This window comes from Prionailurus viverrinus, chromosome A2 (genome assembly GCF_022837055.1).
Source record: "Prionailurus viverrinus isolate Anna chromosome A2, UM_Priviv_1.0, whole genome shotgun sequence".
Classification (NCBI taxonomy): Eukaryota; Metazoa; Chordata; class Mammalia; order Carnivora; family Felidae; genus Prionailurus; species Prionailurus viverrinus.
This window is the reverse complement of record NC_062562.1, coordinates 166,648,285-166,665,395: the sequence shown is the minus strand read 5'-3', so window position 1 is coordinate 166,665,395 and position 17,111 is coordinate 166,648,285. Positions and strand designations below refer to the sequence as shown.

General features: G+C 48.7%; 1 protein-coding gene across 1 annotated transcript in view; it reads right to left on the bottom strand.

Annotated features, from left to right (window-relative positions):
- DPP6 (dipeptidyl peptidase like 6) overlaps positions 1-17,111 on the bottom strand; it is a 713,986-nt gene that overhangs the window by 31,949 nt on the left and 664,926 nt on the right. The window contains exon 17 of the mRNA XM_047850332.1: positions 1,012-1,059. Coding sequence (XP_047706288.1) covers positions 1,012-1,059 — 48 coding nt within the window. The remainder of the gene's footprint in view (positions 1-1,011; positions 1,060-17,111) is intronic.

Sequence of the window (17,111 nt, the reverse complement as noted above, 5' to 3'; positions counted from 1 at the left end):
CCTCTTTTTGCCTTTTTTTTTTTTTACATTTAAGTGATTTTAAAAATCTATTTCTGATTTTTTTTTAATTATGCATTTCTAGTCATCATTTGATGAGCTTTGTGGAATACTGTCATTATCTGGGAATACTCTCTAAATGCTGTCTCTTGAAATAAATCTGTTTTACCCACTTTTGAACACTTTGACCACTTTTTAACCAGTGTCTAAACAGATGGCGGGAGACCCCCTCTTCCACGCTTTCCCCCTCGCCAGTGCCGTTCGAAGCCCTACCACCGAGACAGGAGTCAGAGTCACTGATGGCCTGCTGCCGTGACACTCGAGGGACGTGCAGGGTCACCCCGCCATCGGGGCCTCAGGTCTGACTTGCTGTTCGAGGGCAGGGTACAGAGCGGAGGCGGGTGGTGCCCTGGTAGGAAGGAGGGAGGAGTTGGGAGGAAGGAGGCAGTAGGGTTCCTTGGGGACAGGAAGGTCAAGAAGTAAGGCCAAGAAGGGGACAGACCTCTGCATGTGCGTGTCAACCTGCACGGGGTCCCCTCAAGCAAAAATGTGCTGTGAGGTCCTCAAGAGGCTCCGGAAAGTTTCGTCCCTGCAGCGGCATGCACGTGAAGCCCCTCCGTGCTGTGAGGGTGTCCCCCCGCCACAAAGGGCAGGTGAGTCTCAAAGCACCCATGGAGCCTTGGCCCCCAGTGGGAGGTTCTAAGAGGAGGGGAGGGTCGGGAGGGCCAGACTGAGGAGCTGGGGGCCATGGGCCCTGTTCAGCGCCCCACACAGGGGCCCTGCATGGTCGCGGTGGCCTCCGGGCCTCAGCACTCGTGGGGCGGGGGCACCTTCTGTCTGGGTGGCTCTGACATTTGATCGATACTGCCAGTCGTGGGGGTCACTCTGAACTGCGAGGACATCCCCAACTCTGGGTCTCCAGACAGGACTCCGTGGGCTGGACTCTCTCGCAAGGCTCAGCTTCCTCTCTGCCATGGCACGGGAAGGTTCCAGAAAAGAGCAAAAGGTACTTACTTTTCTTATCCGTTGTGTTGTGCACTGTCACCGTGGGGACTCCAGGACCTGGGCAGGTAGGGAGGGGGAGCCAGACAAGAAACAGAAAGAAGGTTGTTAGTGTAGCCGAAGCAGGAGAGAACCCCGGCCTTCCTTACAGCTTGCACACGTGTGGGCCCGGACAGGCCCTTGTACTGCAGGCTGTCTGTCTTCCTCTGGGCCCTCGTTCATCACAAGGGGCCCGATGAAAACTCCCTGTGTTCCCGCTGCAGAAATGCATACACATCATTTTACAGAGCCTGACTTGGTTCACCCCCTCCCCGCTCCACGGTCCTTGCACCGACACAAATCACACGCCGTGCGCGGAGTTCGAGTGAACGGCTCAAGCGGCCAATCCTGGACGGCTTCCTGCGAGAGAAGCCATCCCCTCCGCTGGCCTCTTGGAACACCTGGTAAACACTCGCGACCACAGCAGGGCTATGTTGTAGACTTTCGCCTGTGCGTCCATCTCCCCCGGAACTGTGCTTGCGGCTTCCCAGCTCCAGGCTGCCAGGAAGCCCGGGGCCCCGCGGTGTGAGGGAAGGCACAGACCTCCTTGGCTTCAGTCCATGGTCAACAGCCTTATTCTCGTGAGCAAGAAGAGAGTCCAGAAAGCACAAGGGGCTTCCCAAATTATTTCTATATCATTTTGAAAGTAGACTATGAGGTGGGCGACCTTTCTGATCTCTCTGCCCGCTCTGCAAATCCACTCTGTTCCAGCCAGCTGGACTTCTGCAGATTCTGAAGGACGCGTATCATTCTCTCTGTCCCCAGACGCTGGCATGGCTTTTTTCTTCGTTGAAGTCTCTGCTCAAATGCCTTCTCCAGCCACCCAATGGGAAAGAGCACCTCTCATGACCATGCCACCAGCCCCCACCTGTCCCTGTTTTCTTCCCCTTTAGAGAGGTCACTGTCACATTCTGTAAAGTTGGGTCCTTATAACAGAAATTTTCAGAATTTGCTCACTGTCCGCGTGTTCAACTGCACCAGAGTGTAAGCTCTAGAATTTATAGGGACAAAATGAGATGCCGTCTTCCTCCTGTTATTTCTAGCACCTGGATGGTACTCGGGATATAGTGGGTACTTGACTACATGTTCATGGAGTGAGTGCTGAGTGGTGATCGCAGAGCGTCCAGGAAGGAGCCCTGTGATCCTGGGGGACTGGGGATGATGAAGGCAGGCGGGAAGCGGGTGGGCAGAGAAGGGTCCATCACAGGGACATGGTCGTCGGGTTGTTTCCTGCTCTCTGCTTCAGGCTGGGGACTCTGGGACTCTATGAGCTCACAGAGATGGGCCACATCTGAGCTGGAGGCGAACATGGACTGTTCGGGGAGAGGGATGGCTGGAGTTCAGCTTCCTTGGGGTCATCGTACCTTCTGCGTGCTTCTCTGGGGCCACAGACCAGTGGCTCAATTGAGAGCCACAAAACCTGGCACAGATCCCACCGTAGTCAGGCTTAAAGACCCCACTGCAGTGGCTAAAGAGTGGTCCCAGTCCAGGGCCCAAAGAGGATGTGCCAGAAAAACAAAGGGGCTTCAGACCCCAGACCCTGGCTGAGCTGAGACACAGCCTGTGGGTCGCACCAGCCACGGAACTCAGAGCCTGTCCACTGGACTGGACCCAGACACTGTCTAATGCACATCCAAAGTCCGGGAGGCCCTGGGACCTTATTCCCTCTCCCCCCTATACCCCCTCCACCATTGACCCACAGATAGGATATTCAATTACATGGGCATTTCAGATGAACACTACAGTATGTAAATATATATTTATATACTGTATACAAATATATATATATATATATTTGTATAAATATGTCCCATGCAGTATTTGGGACTTACCACTAAAAAAAATTACTTGCTGTTTGCCTGAAATTAAAGGGAACTGCATGTCCTGTATTTTTGTTTGCTAAATCTGACACCATCTCCCCAGGGGCGCAGGCAGCAGTGATCTGAGAGTCTAGGTGTTTAAATCTAAAGAGACAGCCCTCACCGAAAGGGGTTTAAACACTGGCTGTGGGTTTAAATTATTGAATCAAACTAAGTTTCCCGGCTCAAAGATCCATTTTCCCTCATGGGGAGCTCATGTGGAAGAACAGATCAGTTATTGAGAAATAAAGACACTACATCTATTTCCTCTGCACGTTTCAGGGGGAGTAAATTCGCATACAGAGCGTATCCTGCATTTTGATTAATAATGTAAACAACTATTATTTATTTAGTGCCTACTATGTAGAGGCACTCTGCAAGATGTTTGATATGAGTAATTCATAACGCTCACAGTAGCCCTCCAAAGTCGATCTTACAGATGAGAAAACGCAGGTTCTGAGAGTTTGAAGCCTTCCATCTAACCCACACAGTAAGAAACTCATCCCTCCTCAGTTTTTTTTTTTATTTTTTATTATTATTTTTTAACGTTTATTTATTTTTGAGACAGAGAGAGACAGAGAATGAACGGCGGAGGGGCAGAGAGAGAGGGAGACACAGAATCAGAAGCAGGCTCCAGGCTCTGAGCTGTCAGCACAGAGCCCAATGTGGGGCTCGAACTCACGGACCGCGAGATCGTGACCTGAGCTGAAGTCGGATGCTCAACCGACTGAGCCACCCAGGCGCCCCCCTCCTCAGTTTTTAATTCATTAACTTGATATATGTTGCTAAAAAAAATGCAAACACTGAAGAACGGAATAAAGTGACAAGTGAAATACCCTTCTGACCCCCACTTCCCAGAGGTGACCTAAATATCTCCAAAATGTCTTAAGATGATTCTCTGTGTATATGTGGTCATATTTGCACACACACAGATATTTTAAACAGGTTCAAGTAACATAAAAACACCTGCATAGAAACCAGCAACTTTGTCAAATCTTAAGGCCGAACCCTATTGCCTCAGTGTTTTGTTTTTGTTTTTGTTTTTAAATAAAACATGGACTTGAGGGCACCTGTCCACCCTTCCCTGATCTCAGCCTGCTCCCTTCCCAGAGGTAACTGTTACCTTGAGGTGACTTATCATCCTCCCGCACCACTTAAAAGATACTTTTGCGGGGTGCCTGGGGGGCTCAGTCGGTTACACGTCAGACTTCGGCTCAGGTCACGGTGTCACAGTTTGTGGGTTCGAGCCCCACATCGGGCTCTGTGCTGACAGCTCGGAGCCTGGAGTCTGCTTCGGATTCTGTGTCTCCCTCTCTGTCTCCCTCTCTCTCTGCCCCTCCCCTGCTGGCATTCTGTCTGTCTGTCTCTCTCTCAAAGTAACAAATAAGCATTAAAAGAATTAAAAGACATTTTCGTCACATGGTCTGTGTCCACAATCTCATGTTTGTCACATACATCATTGCCCAGCATCTGGACATGGGGCCAAACAGGCAGCACGCGAGTGAGCAATTGTTTGGAGTCGGCACAGCCGTGAGAGGTGACGATGCTCGGTGCCGTGCGGCCTACAGCTCCACGGCGGAGCATCTTGCAAGCACCGTTGCACACGCCCCTGCACACACCCGTGAGGAGGCGCGTAGGAGGTCCTTCTCAACAGCACCGGTGCCTGAGCAGCAGTGGCCCAGCTAACCCCTAGCGGGAGACGGGGCGGCTTAAATCAGCGCATTCACACGGAGAAGGTTGGAGAGCACATGAAATGAATGAGTCAATCCACACCTGCTGACGTGGACGAACATGAAAAACGTAAACTTGCCTGAGGACATGAAGTTGCTGAATGGTAAATACTGGGGTAAATACTGCAATGTACAATTATGTAAGTAATTCTGAAAAGTTGTAACAGATGTGTGGTATTCCATTATATGGATATATATATATACATGGATATATAATTTATATATATAAATGATATATATAAATTGTATATATAATTTATATTATATATTATAAATTTATATATAATATATATTACATACATTATAATTAACAATGTATACATACTACAATTTATTTGGTGCCTTCCCTGCTGACGGAAATTTAGGCTGTTTCCTTTTGTTCTTCGTTACCATAAACGGCGCTGCAGAAAACTCGCTCGCTCGTATCTTTGCGCGTGGACGAGACCGTCAGTTAAGCTAGCTACCAGCACTGCAACTGCTGTGTTGAAAGGTTTTATGGTCAGCTTTCACTAAACCAGCTTCAGGGTCCAAACACGGAGCCCCTACCTTCAGTGCTTAAAAAAATGAAAGCTTATCTCTTGCTAATGTCACGTCCTGGTAAACGCACGGCTACACTGGGTTCTCCGTGTGGCGTCCTGGTTCTGGGACCCAGGCTGAAGCTCCCAGCCCTCGTCGGGAACGAACTGGGTCACAGCAGGAGGAGGTGAGCAAGGGGGACACATGGGGGCTCCTAAAGCATCCGGGCCCTGCTTCATACTCACCGGCTCTCATGCCTTTGGCCAACAGAGGGGAAGGGACCTCTCTCGAGGGGGGCTGGGGTCACGTGGCGATGGGGAGGGTCCCGGGGGGTTGTGCGTGAGTCGTGGGGCAGCCGTCTACTGCCTCAGGCAGAGGCATCTGAGTCCTAGTCGATATAGACTCACGCTCTCTAACTTACAGTTTATGGGGGGGGGGGTCTGCATTATGACAATGGCTCCAGTGGGCAGACACAGTACTTGGCATTGGTTTAATGCACATTTCTCAGATTTTGAGTGAAGTGGGCCATCTTCTCGCCTTTCTTTGACATTTGCGTTGCGTGTGTGACTGCAAACTGCCCTTTCCTGCCCTTCGTCCACCACCACCGTGCTGGGGCCTGTCCCTGTGCTGTTTAGGGATTTATCTCTTTACTGCTGCTGCAGAAGCTTCTCCTGGGTTCTCCCTCATCTGTCACTCAAAAAGGGTCCCTGGTACCAATGGTAGCAATTGCTGTGCTGAATTGAAATGAAAAAAAAAAAAAAAAAAGTAACTGCTCCTACCAGGTTCCCACCACACCCCCAGAGAACAGAAGACAGACAGACAGACACACACAATCTGAAATCCTCATGCTGGAAATCTGGGTCCCCGGTGCCTATTCAGAATCTGGGACTCAGCGCTGTATACAAAATGCTTGCCGAATGGATTAATGGCTAACAAACAAAGACCTTTTCAGCATATACTTGGCCATGACATATCAAGGCAGCACACTGAAATCAGGCTAAGGAAGGATCTCTTAAGCCCATCCCACATCTCCGTGTTTTAGAATCCAGCTTTTTGGCTCTCTGTGGGTACGTGGTCACCCCTCAGCCCCCACCCACCTTTTCTCTAAGTGCCAAGCGTAACTGCCTCCGTCTATAAGGGTTGAACGGCGTTCTTTTCCTCGAGAGCCACACCACAACTGTGCTGTATTCACCATTGTTTTAATATACAAGATTCTTTAGAATAGCCAAACAGAAACAAAACACACAAGAAATACGTTTAAAGAGGACACAAAACAAAAGTTAAAAAGCAGCCCCTGTGTATAATTTAAACCTACCGATTCTAACCTTCCAGATCCTGTCCGAAGGTCAGACCCTCCTCTGGGAGAAAATGCCCTAGGTGGGTTTTAAGATTACCCAAACGGGTTTGAGATTTCTATGGTGGTCAGGCTCCTCAAAATTGGCAGGTAATTTAGAAACCCACCTTGGGGCGCCTGGGTGGCTCAGTCGGTTGAGCATCCGACTTCAGCTCAGGTCATGATCTCACGGTTGGTGAGTTTGAGCTCCGCGTCGGGCTCTGTGCTGACTGCTCAGAGCCTGGAGCCTGTTTCAGATTCTGTGTCTCCCTCTCTCTCTCTGACCCTCCCCCATTCATGCTCTGTCTCTCTCTGTCTTAAAAATAAATAAACGTTAAAAAAAATTAAAAAAAAAAAAGATGCTTAGACTTTGTGATACTTTGATCAGACCTGGGCTAGCGTTCACCTACGACTTCTCTCAGAAGACAAGGGACATGCCCAATACACTAACAGCATATGCAGGATTTGGGGAGAGCTTATCACAAAAAAGGTAGATCCCTACACCCACTGTAAACAAGAACACGTTTACTAACGAGTCTTAGGAGGGACTCACTGAAGTTTGAAACTGGTCTTCCTTCCTCTTCTTCCAAAAACATCTAATGCACATACAGCCAACACCTCACTGATGAAATGCGTTGTTTTGTACAGTACAAAGCTCTTGGCTATGTTGTCACTGCCTCTCTGTTATCCGTGCACACGTTATTGTGACTGAAACCTGGAAAATCTGGCTTTTTGCTTTACAGACAGCCAGAACCCTACAGGACTCTGCTCAATGGTGATTCTGACAACTTCTGTTCATGGCTTCTTTTCACTTTGCGTGTAATTCAATGCGACAAACATACATAGAGATTCCGTGTGTGCAAGACACGCTGCCAGGTCCAGGGGAAACGGCCAGAAACAGACAAAGTATTTGCTGTCAGGGACTCACTGTCTAGAACAAAATAGACCAGGACAAAATACAAAATGCACAGAAATAGGCTTTGATGCCGTGTCGTGAGCAAAATCACCAGAAGGCACACGGTTCAGAGGTGAGCAAGTTGACTCCCGCAGGCGGGGACGTGGTTGGGGAGCCTGCCCTGGTTCCAGCTCTGCGCCTTTTCTCCTCTGGGTCTCACGTGCAGAAGACAGTCAAGCCTGGATTTTGAGTCACGTGTTCTGTGAGTGTTCCGCAAGACGAGCAAACATTTCTAACAAATCTTAACTTTATAGAGGAGTGATGTTGCGCAACACAAGTCGTATGTGATGCCAGACGCCGTGTGATCACAACTGAGCCAATGGTTCTTCTCTCTTTCTCTCTCTCACTCCCTGCGGGATTGTGGGTGATCGTCTCCCATGCTCAGATGCTGGTCTCAGGAGGTGGTGTTTGGCAGAAATCCCTGACTTTTCAGAACGTTGGAAGGTGCCCCCAACTGGCACTGGTGTATTTTTTGTCACCTCCAAGCACCTATGGACAGTTCTTTGCTTTTCCAGACAAGAGTAACCTGAAGAAGGCTTTGCTTCATTCTAGGTGAGGCTGCCTGCAGATATAGACCCTTTCCTCGGCTGCCTTATTGCCAGTAACATTAAATACAGTCTATGACAAGAGTTTATTAATACTGTACTGTAGTCAACATCCGTGCGAACATATACAATGGCCCCCGTGCAGAAAAGATTCCATTGAGCCAATTGAGAGCAGTGATGGTTAGTGAAACTGAAAGTCGTCCTACACAATAGCCCTCCTCTCTCTTGTCTCCCTCACACCAGCCACGAAGGTTTTCAAAGGTAAGTGCAAGTTAATTCGTTTTTCTCTTTATAGTTTGTATTTTCTTTAGTATCTTGTATTATATGACGGTATTGTAATCATTTTTTAATGAATATTTTTGGGTTGTGGAACGAATCATCTGAGTTTCCATGATTTCTTCTGGGGAAATTTGCTTTGATATACAAGAGCTTTGGATTTACAAGCATGTTTCCGGAACAAATTGTGCTCACAAACCAAGGTTTTACTGTACGGGCTTGTTGAGGTCTACTCTTAGTAAGAGCGTCAAAGGCTGCTACGACCACTTTTGGGCGCCCACTACTTGCCAGGCCCTGTGCCGGGTGTTGGGGTGACACTGCCTCCGTGTCCCTCTGTGAGGCTGGCGTACCCTACTCCGGAGACAGGAATTGTACGACCGGAGGCTCCCTCTGAAATGCAGACACGGGCAAGAGGCCGAGGCGACAGTCTAGACCTGGACCGAGAAGGAGATTCTACTTTCAGCCCAAAGTGGAAGCCAAGGAGGGCAGAAGAGAGTGAATATCACTGCTCTGCTCCCTCTCAGCCTGGCCTTCTGGGATCTGGACAGTTTTGTCTGGTCTTAGGACAGGGGGCATGCTTTTGAAAGCATACGGTTATACCTCACTGCAAATTCCTCTCTGCAACTGGGTGAAATAGTCCATTTCCCATTCTGTACACGCATGTGTCCTGCGATCCCCTTCCACGTGCACTCTGACATTCACACGGCGCGCACGCTTATGAACATGATGGGTAGATGTAAAAACATTTATCACGATTCTCTTCGTCCTGTCCTGATATTTCTGAAGTCCCTGGTGGGTAAGCCTGTGTCATAGCTGGTGGACCCCTGGAACATGCAGTGAGAGCGCTAATATGTTCAAACCCAGATGCAGAGGGGCACCTGAGTGGCTCAGTCGGTTAAGAATCCAACTTCGGCTCAGGTCATGATCTCACGGTTCATGAGTTCGAGCCCCGCGTCGGGCTCTGGGCTGACAGCTCGGAGCCTGGAGCCTGTTTCGGACTCTGTGTCTCCCTCTATCTGCCCCTCTGCTGCTTGCACTGTCTCTCACATTGTCTCAAAAATAAATAAACATTAAAAAAAACCTGTCAAACCCAGATGCAGAACCGTGCGTTTGCCGACAGAGAAAGCTCATTCTATTTGCTCGGCCTTTGCTTACGAAGACATATAAACAACATTTGGTTTTCTAAAAACTTTGGTTAGTGACCGAGACCATTTTGGCTCAAGTGAGATATCTGACTTCCAAATGCATATTGTTCCTGAGGGGAGATAAAAAATAAACCGTAGCAAGCAAATCCACAACCAATGCGTATGGGAGTTTTGACCCACGGAGTCCCTGCGGTCAGAGGCGAAGCATTCAGATTTCACAAAGAAAAGACTAAATTACGCAACAGACGTGCAAACAGAAAAATCTTCACGTTCGCGCTTCTGGTTTCTGGTGCCGTTTATGCCAGAACATTCATTTACACTTGCTTGACTGCGTGGGGAAAAGTGACAATTACACATGCAAATGAAGTGATTAAAAAGGACACAAAACTGGAAACGAGAAAAAAAAAATCATCACAATAAAAAAAAAAAAATTCACCGAGACAGTGTTTGTCTTCCTTCCTCTCCTCTCCATCCTTGGAGGATGTTTATGTGACAGATAATTTCCAAGCAGGGCTAAACCCACGGCGTGCGGACAATGGAGTTCACTGCGCATGGCGGGAGCACTGATGAATGGTCTCAAAACCAGCTGCTGGGAGTGCGAGAAAAGGCGAAGGCTCTGGTCGAGACAGTCGGCGCGGCTCCTCAGTGCACGGAATCCAGATCTCTTTATTTGCCAGCTCATGCATTATGTATGCCGGCTACGCAGAGTTTATACATGGAGGCGATATTATCATACTGCTAAACAGGGACCTAGCCAAGCTACCGGTGCTATCGTGGATGATTAACATATTTGTCCTAGAGACAGTATTTCCTAGTCGACGCGGCAGACAGATTTTGTTGCTGTTTGATTTCGAGACCTTGTGATCGCTGGCATAAACCCTGGCATTTGGGGGGTCTGCCTGCCACACCCCACAGCACTGGGTTTTGCTTCCGTCTAATTCTGTGCATCGGGGGACCTTGGATGAGGTCACACTTCCGTCCATGCAGCAGCCTAAGTGAATCACTCAGAGGGGTTTGTAGAAATCAATGGGTTGTTTTACACACTCACAAACGATGGCGAAAAATGTCACGTTGACTTTGTATGGTCACGTGTAACCTCTTGCTCCAGAAACTGTGAGTGACACTCAGGGCTCATGACAATGGCTGAGATCCAGCTGGTGTCTTGGGGTTGTTGACTCATAAAGCTTTAGGTTTCAAGACTTATGCGTTGAAATCGTGGTGTCATTTTTATGCCCTGTATGCATCAACCTGGGGGAAGGTGTGAGGGGTTTGGCAGAATTCACAGAATCCAGAGAAGGAAGGAAGGAGCTCAGCCTGGCTCGTTTTGCCAGATTAGGCGAACCACAGGGGAAATGATGCGTCGTGCACTGGCTGTTCCATTTGTGCCGAGTGTGGCCAAGCCCGGACCCCCACCGGGGTCTCCGGCTCCAACTCGAGGCTCTCCCTGTGCACTTCCTGCAGCTGCAGGGATCGCCACATCCATCAGACCTGTGACAATGCTTCCCGTCACCTGCCTGCTTGCGATTCCACAAGTCCCGTGACGAATTTTGGCCAAAGCCAAGTATGTTCCAATCTGAGTTCCGACGATTACTTACGTCTAATCTCTTCTACTCTATTTGGCATTTTGGAAACGCTCTCAGCATAGCTTTAATTCCCACAAAGGGACACGTACAGTGTCTTGTTCACAGGAAGCAGCCACCTGATATTTGCGGATTAAATGGTGGGTAAAGAAATCATTGACAGGGTGCACCCTCAGGAACCGGTGAGGTTGGGCGAAGTCAGTTCAGAGGCTGAGGAGTGTTCTTTTGAATAACCTCGAAGTTGCCAATTACCTGTTACAAAGACTAACCTTGGTTTTTAAAAAGTATGAAAGATAATCGAGAGTTAAGTTTTATCACAGAGGCATTGTAAGTTTGTTGACTGCATCAACCGTCAACAACCAAGTCAACTAACAAGGACCGAGTTGCAGATTTCTTAGGCGTCTGCCACAGAAAAACCATATTCTACGAGGCATTCTAGAACCTTCCAAGCACCGTTCTCTCATCGGACTAAGGTTAGGATTATTCAGTATCTGAGGCAGGCCAATGCTGCAAGCGTCTTGTATAGAAATACCTCCAAAATCTCCACTTAAATAAGCCAAACGTGTTTCCTGTGCTGTCGCACAAAGGCTCTTGCTACAGCGGATTTTTATTTCCTTCAAGTGGACTCTTCTCATGACTTGACCCTTTTGCCCCCACGTTTATTTAATCTGCAACATGAGGCAACTGAATTAGACCAGAGGTTTCCAAAGGGAGCTCCTGGGAGCCCTCACGGGCCGCCATTGCCATGCTGGGCGTCCCTGTGAGAAGTTTCTTTCTGAAGAAAGGGCTCTGTCACTTAAACCACATTAGAAAATGCTGGGGTTAGAGAGTCTGTAAACTTCCTTCTGCCCGGGCATTCTATGAATCTAAAAACATTCCCTACACAAGTGTGTCTTAATTTCAGCTAACATTTCTGACCCCCTCCAGCTAGACGTAAGCCCTCTGTTCTCGGAATATTTAATAACTGTTTTACTGCTTTCATTACACTGACTGCTTTCTCCTTGAATTACTGCCTTTGTGAACATGTATCAAGGGCAGGGATCTCAGGAGCATGGCCCGCTGAGCTCCCGACAAACGGAGCACCCTGGTGAAACACTTTTCTAAATAAATGAACAAACTTAAAAACGCTAAGATCTCTTGGGGGAATCTTGTGGGAATGTGAATATAACAGTCTTTCTTTGCTTTGGGATGGACATGGCGGGAAAAGTGAGAAAAATAAACCAACATACAAGTTGGGACGTGGGTCATCATTGTTCTAGAAAACGTCAGCAACACTGGGGAGAGAAGGGAGGGTAAAGAGCAGTGATACTTTTACAAGAATGGAGTATGTGTTGTGTGTGTGTGTGTGTGTGTGTGTGTGTGTGTGTGTTTTACACTGACCCACAGCATGTTACTAAAACTCATCCTTTAAACACTGTGGAGGGGTGCTGGGTGGCTCGGTCTGTTGAGCATCTGACTCTTACTCTGGCTCAGGTCGTGCTCTCACAGTCGTGAGATCGAGCCCTACGTCCGGTTCTGCACTGAGCACGGAGACTGCTTGGGAGTCTCTGCTTCCCTCTGCCCCACTCGTGCTTTCTCTCTCTCTAAAAAAAATAAAGATAAAAAAATACAAACTCTGTGCAAATAAAATCTCGTCTCCCCAATTTCCTCATTTTTGTTGTGTCAGTGAGCAATTTATAATAATTTAAACAAAATTAATGATTCAGGACACCACAACATTTTATAACGTATACGTGAATGCTCCGTGGAGAAGAAGGAGAAATGTAATTTGAACAGCCACATGAGTGACACTTTTAATTAATTTTCTCCTGCTTTAGCAGCCGTGTTGTTAAAGTGTGACAGAACAGATGTTCTGTCTTAAATACCAGCCTCCTAACCGCACACCATTTTTATCTGAGGCTCAGTTTCTGAGTGGGCAGGGACAGGGGGCGGGGGGGATCTGCAAGCTTCATAGGGAAATGCCTCCAGAAGAGAGGGAAGAAAACAAATCAACCAAATGCATTACTTCCTGCAGTCAGGGGGCCCCTCTCTGAGCAAGTAGTGTATCTTTGAAGTAAAGCCTCAAGACCAGAGGCCCTTCGGAAAGGCCAGCAGGAGCGGCGGGAAGGAAGGTCACAGTGATTACATGGGAGTAGGACCCAGAGGGTGGGCCTCAAGTTGACGAACGGAAGCATCAGAGACGATGCATCGGTGCATCAGAGACGAATGGAAGGTTTAAATGCTTCCCGGGAGGCATTTCTGAAGGTCACCTCACGTCTCAAGGTGCCCGGTGCACTTCCCATGGCCAGGACACAAACTTCTTTAAAATCCCAGAGCACCAGGAATCACTTCTACCACGGTTGTAGCTTCTTAAACAAGCAACACGAACAGGCATATCGGATGGATGTTGTATGCACTATTTTTCATGGATTCTAACACACAAATGATGCAAGAGACACCAGTCATTTAAGATTTTACAGAGACACTGAGATGCATTTGATTTCAGAAAAACGAAGAATGTGAGAAGCACATCTTGGAAGCAAGGAAATGCTATTTCATACACCGTCTAAAGCGGCAATGCTCAAACTCTAGCTACACCAGAATGGCCGGGACGGCCTGGACAGGCAGAGTCCGGCGGGTGCCGCTCCAGCGGTTATGTGTCCACAGGTCTGTGGAACCTGCATGTGTCACCACGTCTGTGGGCTGCTCTTTCAGAACCACTGCTCCGAGGTAAGAAATCAGCCGGGGTTTTAGGCGGTTGGGGAAGGGTTTGGAGGGGCCTGCCCTGGGGCTGCGTCCCTCTCCCAGGGCCGCCGTAACAAGGTTCCAACAACAGGCGGGCTTAACACAACAGAATTTACTGTCTCACGGTCTGGAGGCTGGGAGTCCGAGACTACGGCATCAGCGGGGCCCGGTCCCCTCTGAACCTGCCCGGGACACTCCTTCTTTGCCTCTTCCAGCTTCTGGTGGTGGCCATCGGTCCCGGGGACTCCTTGGCCTACACACGCATCATTCCAATCTCTGCCTCTATTAGCACGTGGCATCTTCTGCCTAGTGTGTCTGCATCTCTTTTCCTCTTCTTATAAGGACACCAGTCCTTGGATTAAGGGCCACCTTATTCCAGAATGACTTCATCTCAATTACATACACAACAATCCTACTTCCAAATAAAGTCACATTTGGAAGTTCCGGGGGTTAGGACTTCACCATCTGTGTTTTGGGGAGAGGGTGGGATACAACCCAACCCACAATAGGGACCCAGAGGTAGGTCTTACTTCGTTGTCAGAAAAGCCACACATGATACATACTGACCCTGTTTGCATAAGACATTCCCTCCTTCCCCTCCCCCCAAAGAAACTTTCCCATATACATGTTACTTAGCTAAATTTTGAGATGCCCCCAGGCCAAGGATGTACAACAAGCAGGTCCCCATCAGAACAAAGTCCCTCTGTGGCACATAACCCATGCATATTCCCATTAGAATCTTTCTCTGACTATAGACAATGGTTCCGAATCACACAAAACAAAAAAACAAACAAAGACAAAAAAAACAAAAACAAAAAACAGGCTCTTCAGTTCCCAGGCCTATAACTGATGATCATTTTTGCAATGAATAAATTTAGTTAAGAGCATAAACCTTCATCTTGTCTGAGCTCCTGCCTATGTAAGACCATGTGACCCTGGCTTCTGAGCTGTGGGCCCTTCACGTGCATAATGTGGACAGCCGTGGCATTTGGAAGGACTAAATGAAGGAGACATTCTTGTAGTCCTTGGTCATTGCAAGAGTGAAACAGACAGAAGGTGGTATTCATAATTATTAATAATGGAAACATTCCCCAGTAAGCAGCTGGGGATTCAAGGGAGACGGAAACTTGATGCTTAAGATCTGGGAGGCGCGTGGGGCGGCGGTCTGCCTGGCGGCGGTCTGCCTGCCCAGGCAAGGTAAGATTCATTATCTGTGTGTTTCTTCATTTCGTTTCAATTTGGAAACGGTCAAGGTGGTCTATGTGGGCTCCGTGCTCTGAGGACAGACTCCCTCTTGCCCTCTGCATGAAGCTGTACTCTGTCCCGTGCACACTTTCCACGCCACCTACAAAGGTCCAGATCCTGGTCCAGATCTTCAACGTCCACTTCAGCTAGCCGGGGAGGCCACAACTACTGTTTCTTGTACACAGAAAGGAAATAAAAATCCTTTGTCTACAGACACATTCCATGATACAGTTTGGTCATCTTGGTCTAATTTATGGAGTAGAAACATAATAGCTATTATTAACCGATCTCTATGTAAATTCACATCACCAGTCATCGGAAACAAGAGGCGAAACTTCTCCCCACTACAGGAGAAAAGTGACCATAATTGAAGGCCCCATCTCTCAGGTATGAGCCAGAGCTGGGGCAACAGCAGTGATACCATCACCATCATCATCAATAACACTGTCATCATCATCATGAACAATAACATGGTCAATGACGAACAACAGTAACATCCAGTGTGAGTGCTTCATAAATCGTCAAAACTTCCATGTTTGCCCCAACCCTACCAGGCAGGTACTATTATTATCTCAATTTTATAGATGAGGCAGTCAAGGCACAAAGGGGTCACTTCCTCCCGCTTCCTCCTTGGGAAGGACCATCTGCCCTTCCCCCCGACCCCCCAAGTTTTGCCAGTTACCAGATGCTTTCTCTCCCGGCTACCGAGAGCATTTATAGTCTTTCCCAAACAGTTCGCTACAGTCTGCCCTTTATTATTCTCCAGTTGGTGGTGTGTGTCTCCTCACCAGTAAAGTCCTAGAGCACAGGGACCAGTTCACACCCATGACGTGGGGGAGGTAGCCCATCCCAGCCGAGGCTCTCGCGGGCTCCCTGCTCCACGCTCGGCCCCTTTGACGGGTTTCACAGTGTTGTGAATTTCACCAGACTCTGGGCTACTCGAGGGCAGGGCCTCTGCGTCTTGCTCATGGCTGCACGCCTGGCCTGCAGTCCGTATCTGGCAGACAGCGAGCATCAGAGAAATGCTTCTCGGTCTGGACGGCTCTGTCCTTTGTAGCCCCACGGGGTGGTGGAAACACTACTGCAGTGCGGGTGGTGGGACTGCCACACCGGAGGGGGCACCAGACACTGGGAGATGATGCTGCACCGACCCCACAGCGGCCCTAGGAAGGCAGGTGTGAATGTTCAGGGCTGCAGTGCCCTCTTGTGTCTAAGGCTTCACCAGGGCTCAATTTACACGGCTGTGGAAGAAGCGTTTGAGGGGAACAATCAGCAAAAATGCTCGTTTGTCTCCACGCACAAGAGAGCAAGAGTGGTGTTCACGGGCACGTGGAGAAGGCGGGTGTGGGAAAAATACCGATCCTAGTTCTGACTCTGCCCCTAATTAGCTGTGTGCTTTTGGGCAAGATGTAAAAAGTGTCTTAACGTTCTCATCTGTAAAATGGGCAGTCTCTGCTAGTGGGAAAGGAGACGGTGAACTGCTAGGCTTTTAGAGCAGCCTCCATGCCCTAAATATACAAATTTTTGTTAGGCGGACTCTCACCACATGTCTGTGACTTCCCTGAGGTCAAGGGCGATGCCTTATTCATTTTTAAACTTATTTTTAAAAAAAATTTCTTTTTTTTCCAACGTTTATTTATTTTTGGGACAGAGAGAGACAGAGCATGAACGGGGGAGGGGCAGAGAGAGAGGGAGACACAGAATCAGAAACAGGCTCCAGGCTCTGAGCCATCAGCCCAGAGCCCGACGCGGGGCTCGAACTCCCGGACCGCGAGATCGTGACCTGGCTGAAGTCGGACGCTTAACCGACTGCGCCACCCAGGCGCCCCTAAACTTATTTTTATTTATTTAAAAAATTTTAATAATTTTAATTTTATTTTTGAGAGAGAGAGAGAGAGAGAGAGAGGGAGAGGGAGAGAGTGCACGAGCGACAAGGGAAGGGGCAGAGAGAAAGGGAGACACAGAATCCGAAGCAGGCTTCAGGCTCCGAGCTGTCAGCACAGAGCCCGACACGGGGTTCAAACTCGCGGACTGCGAGATCAGGACCCGAGCCAAAGTGGGACACTTAACCGACCGAGCCACCCAGGCGCCCCGGACGATGCCTTACTCAAATGCCTACGGTGGTCTCCAGCAAAGTTCCTAGCACACAGAGAATTCCCTGGGTT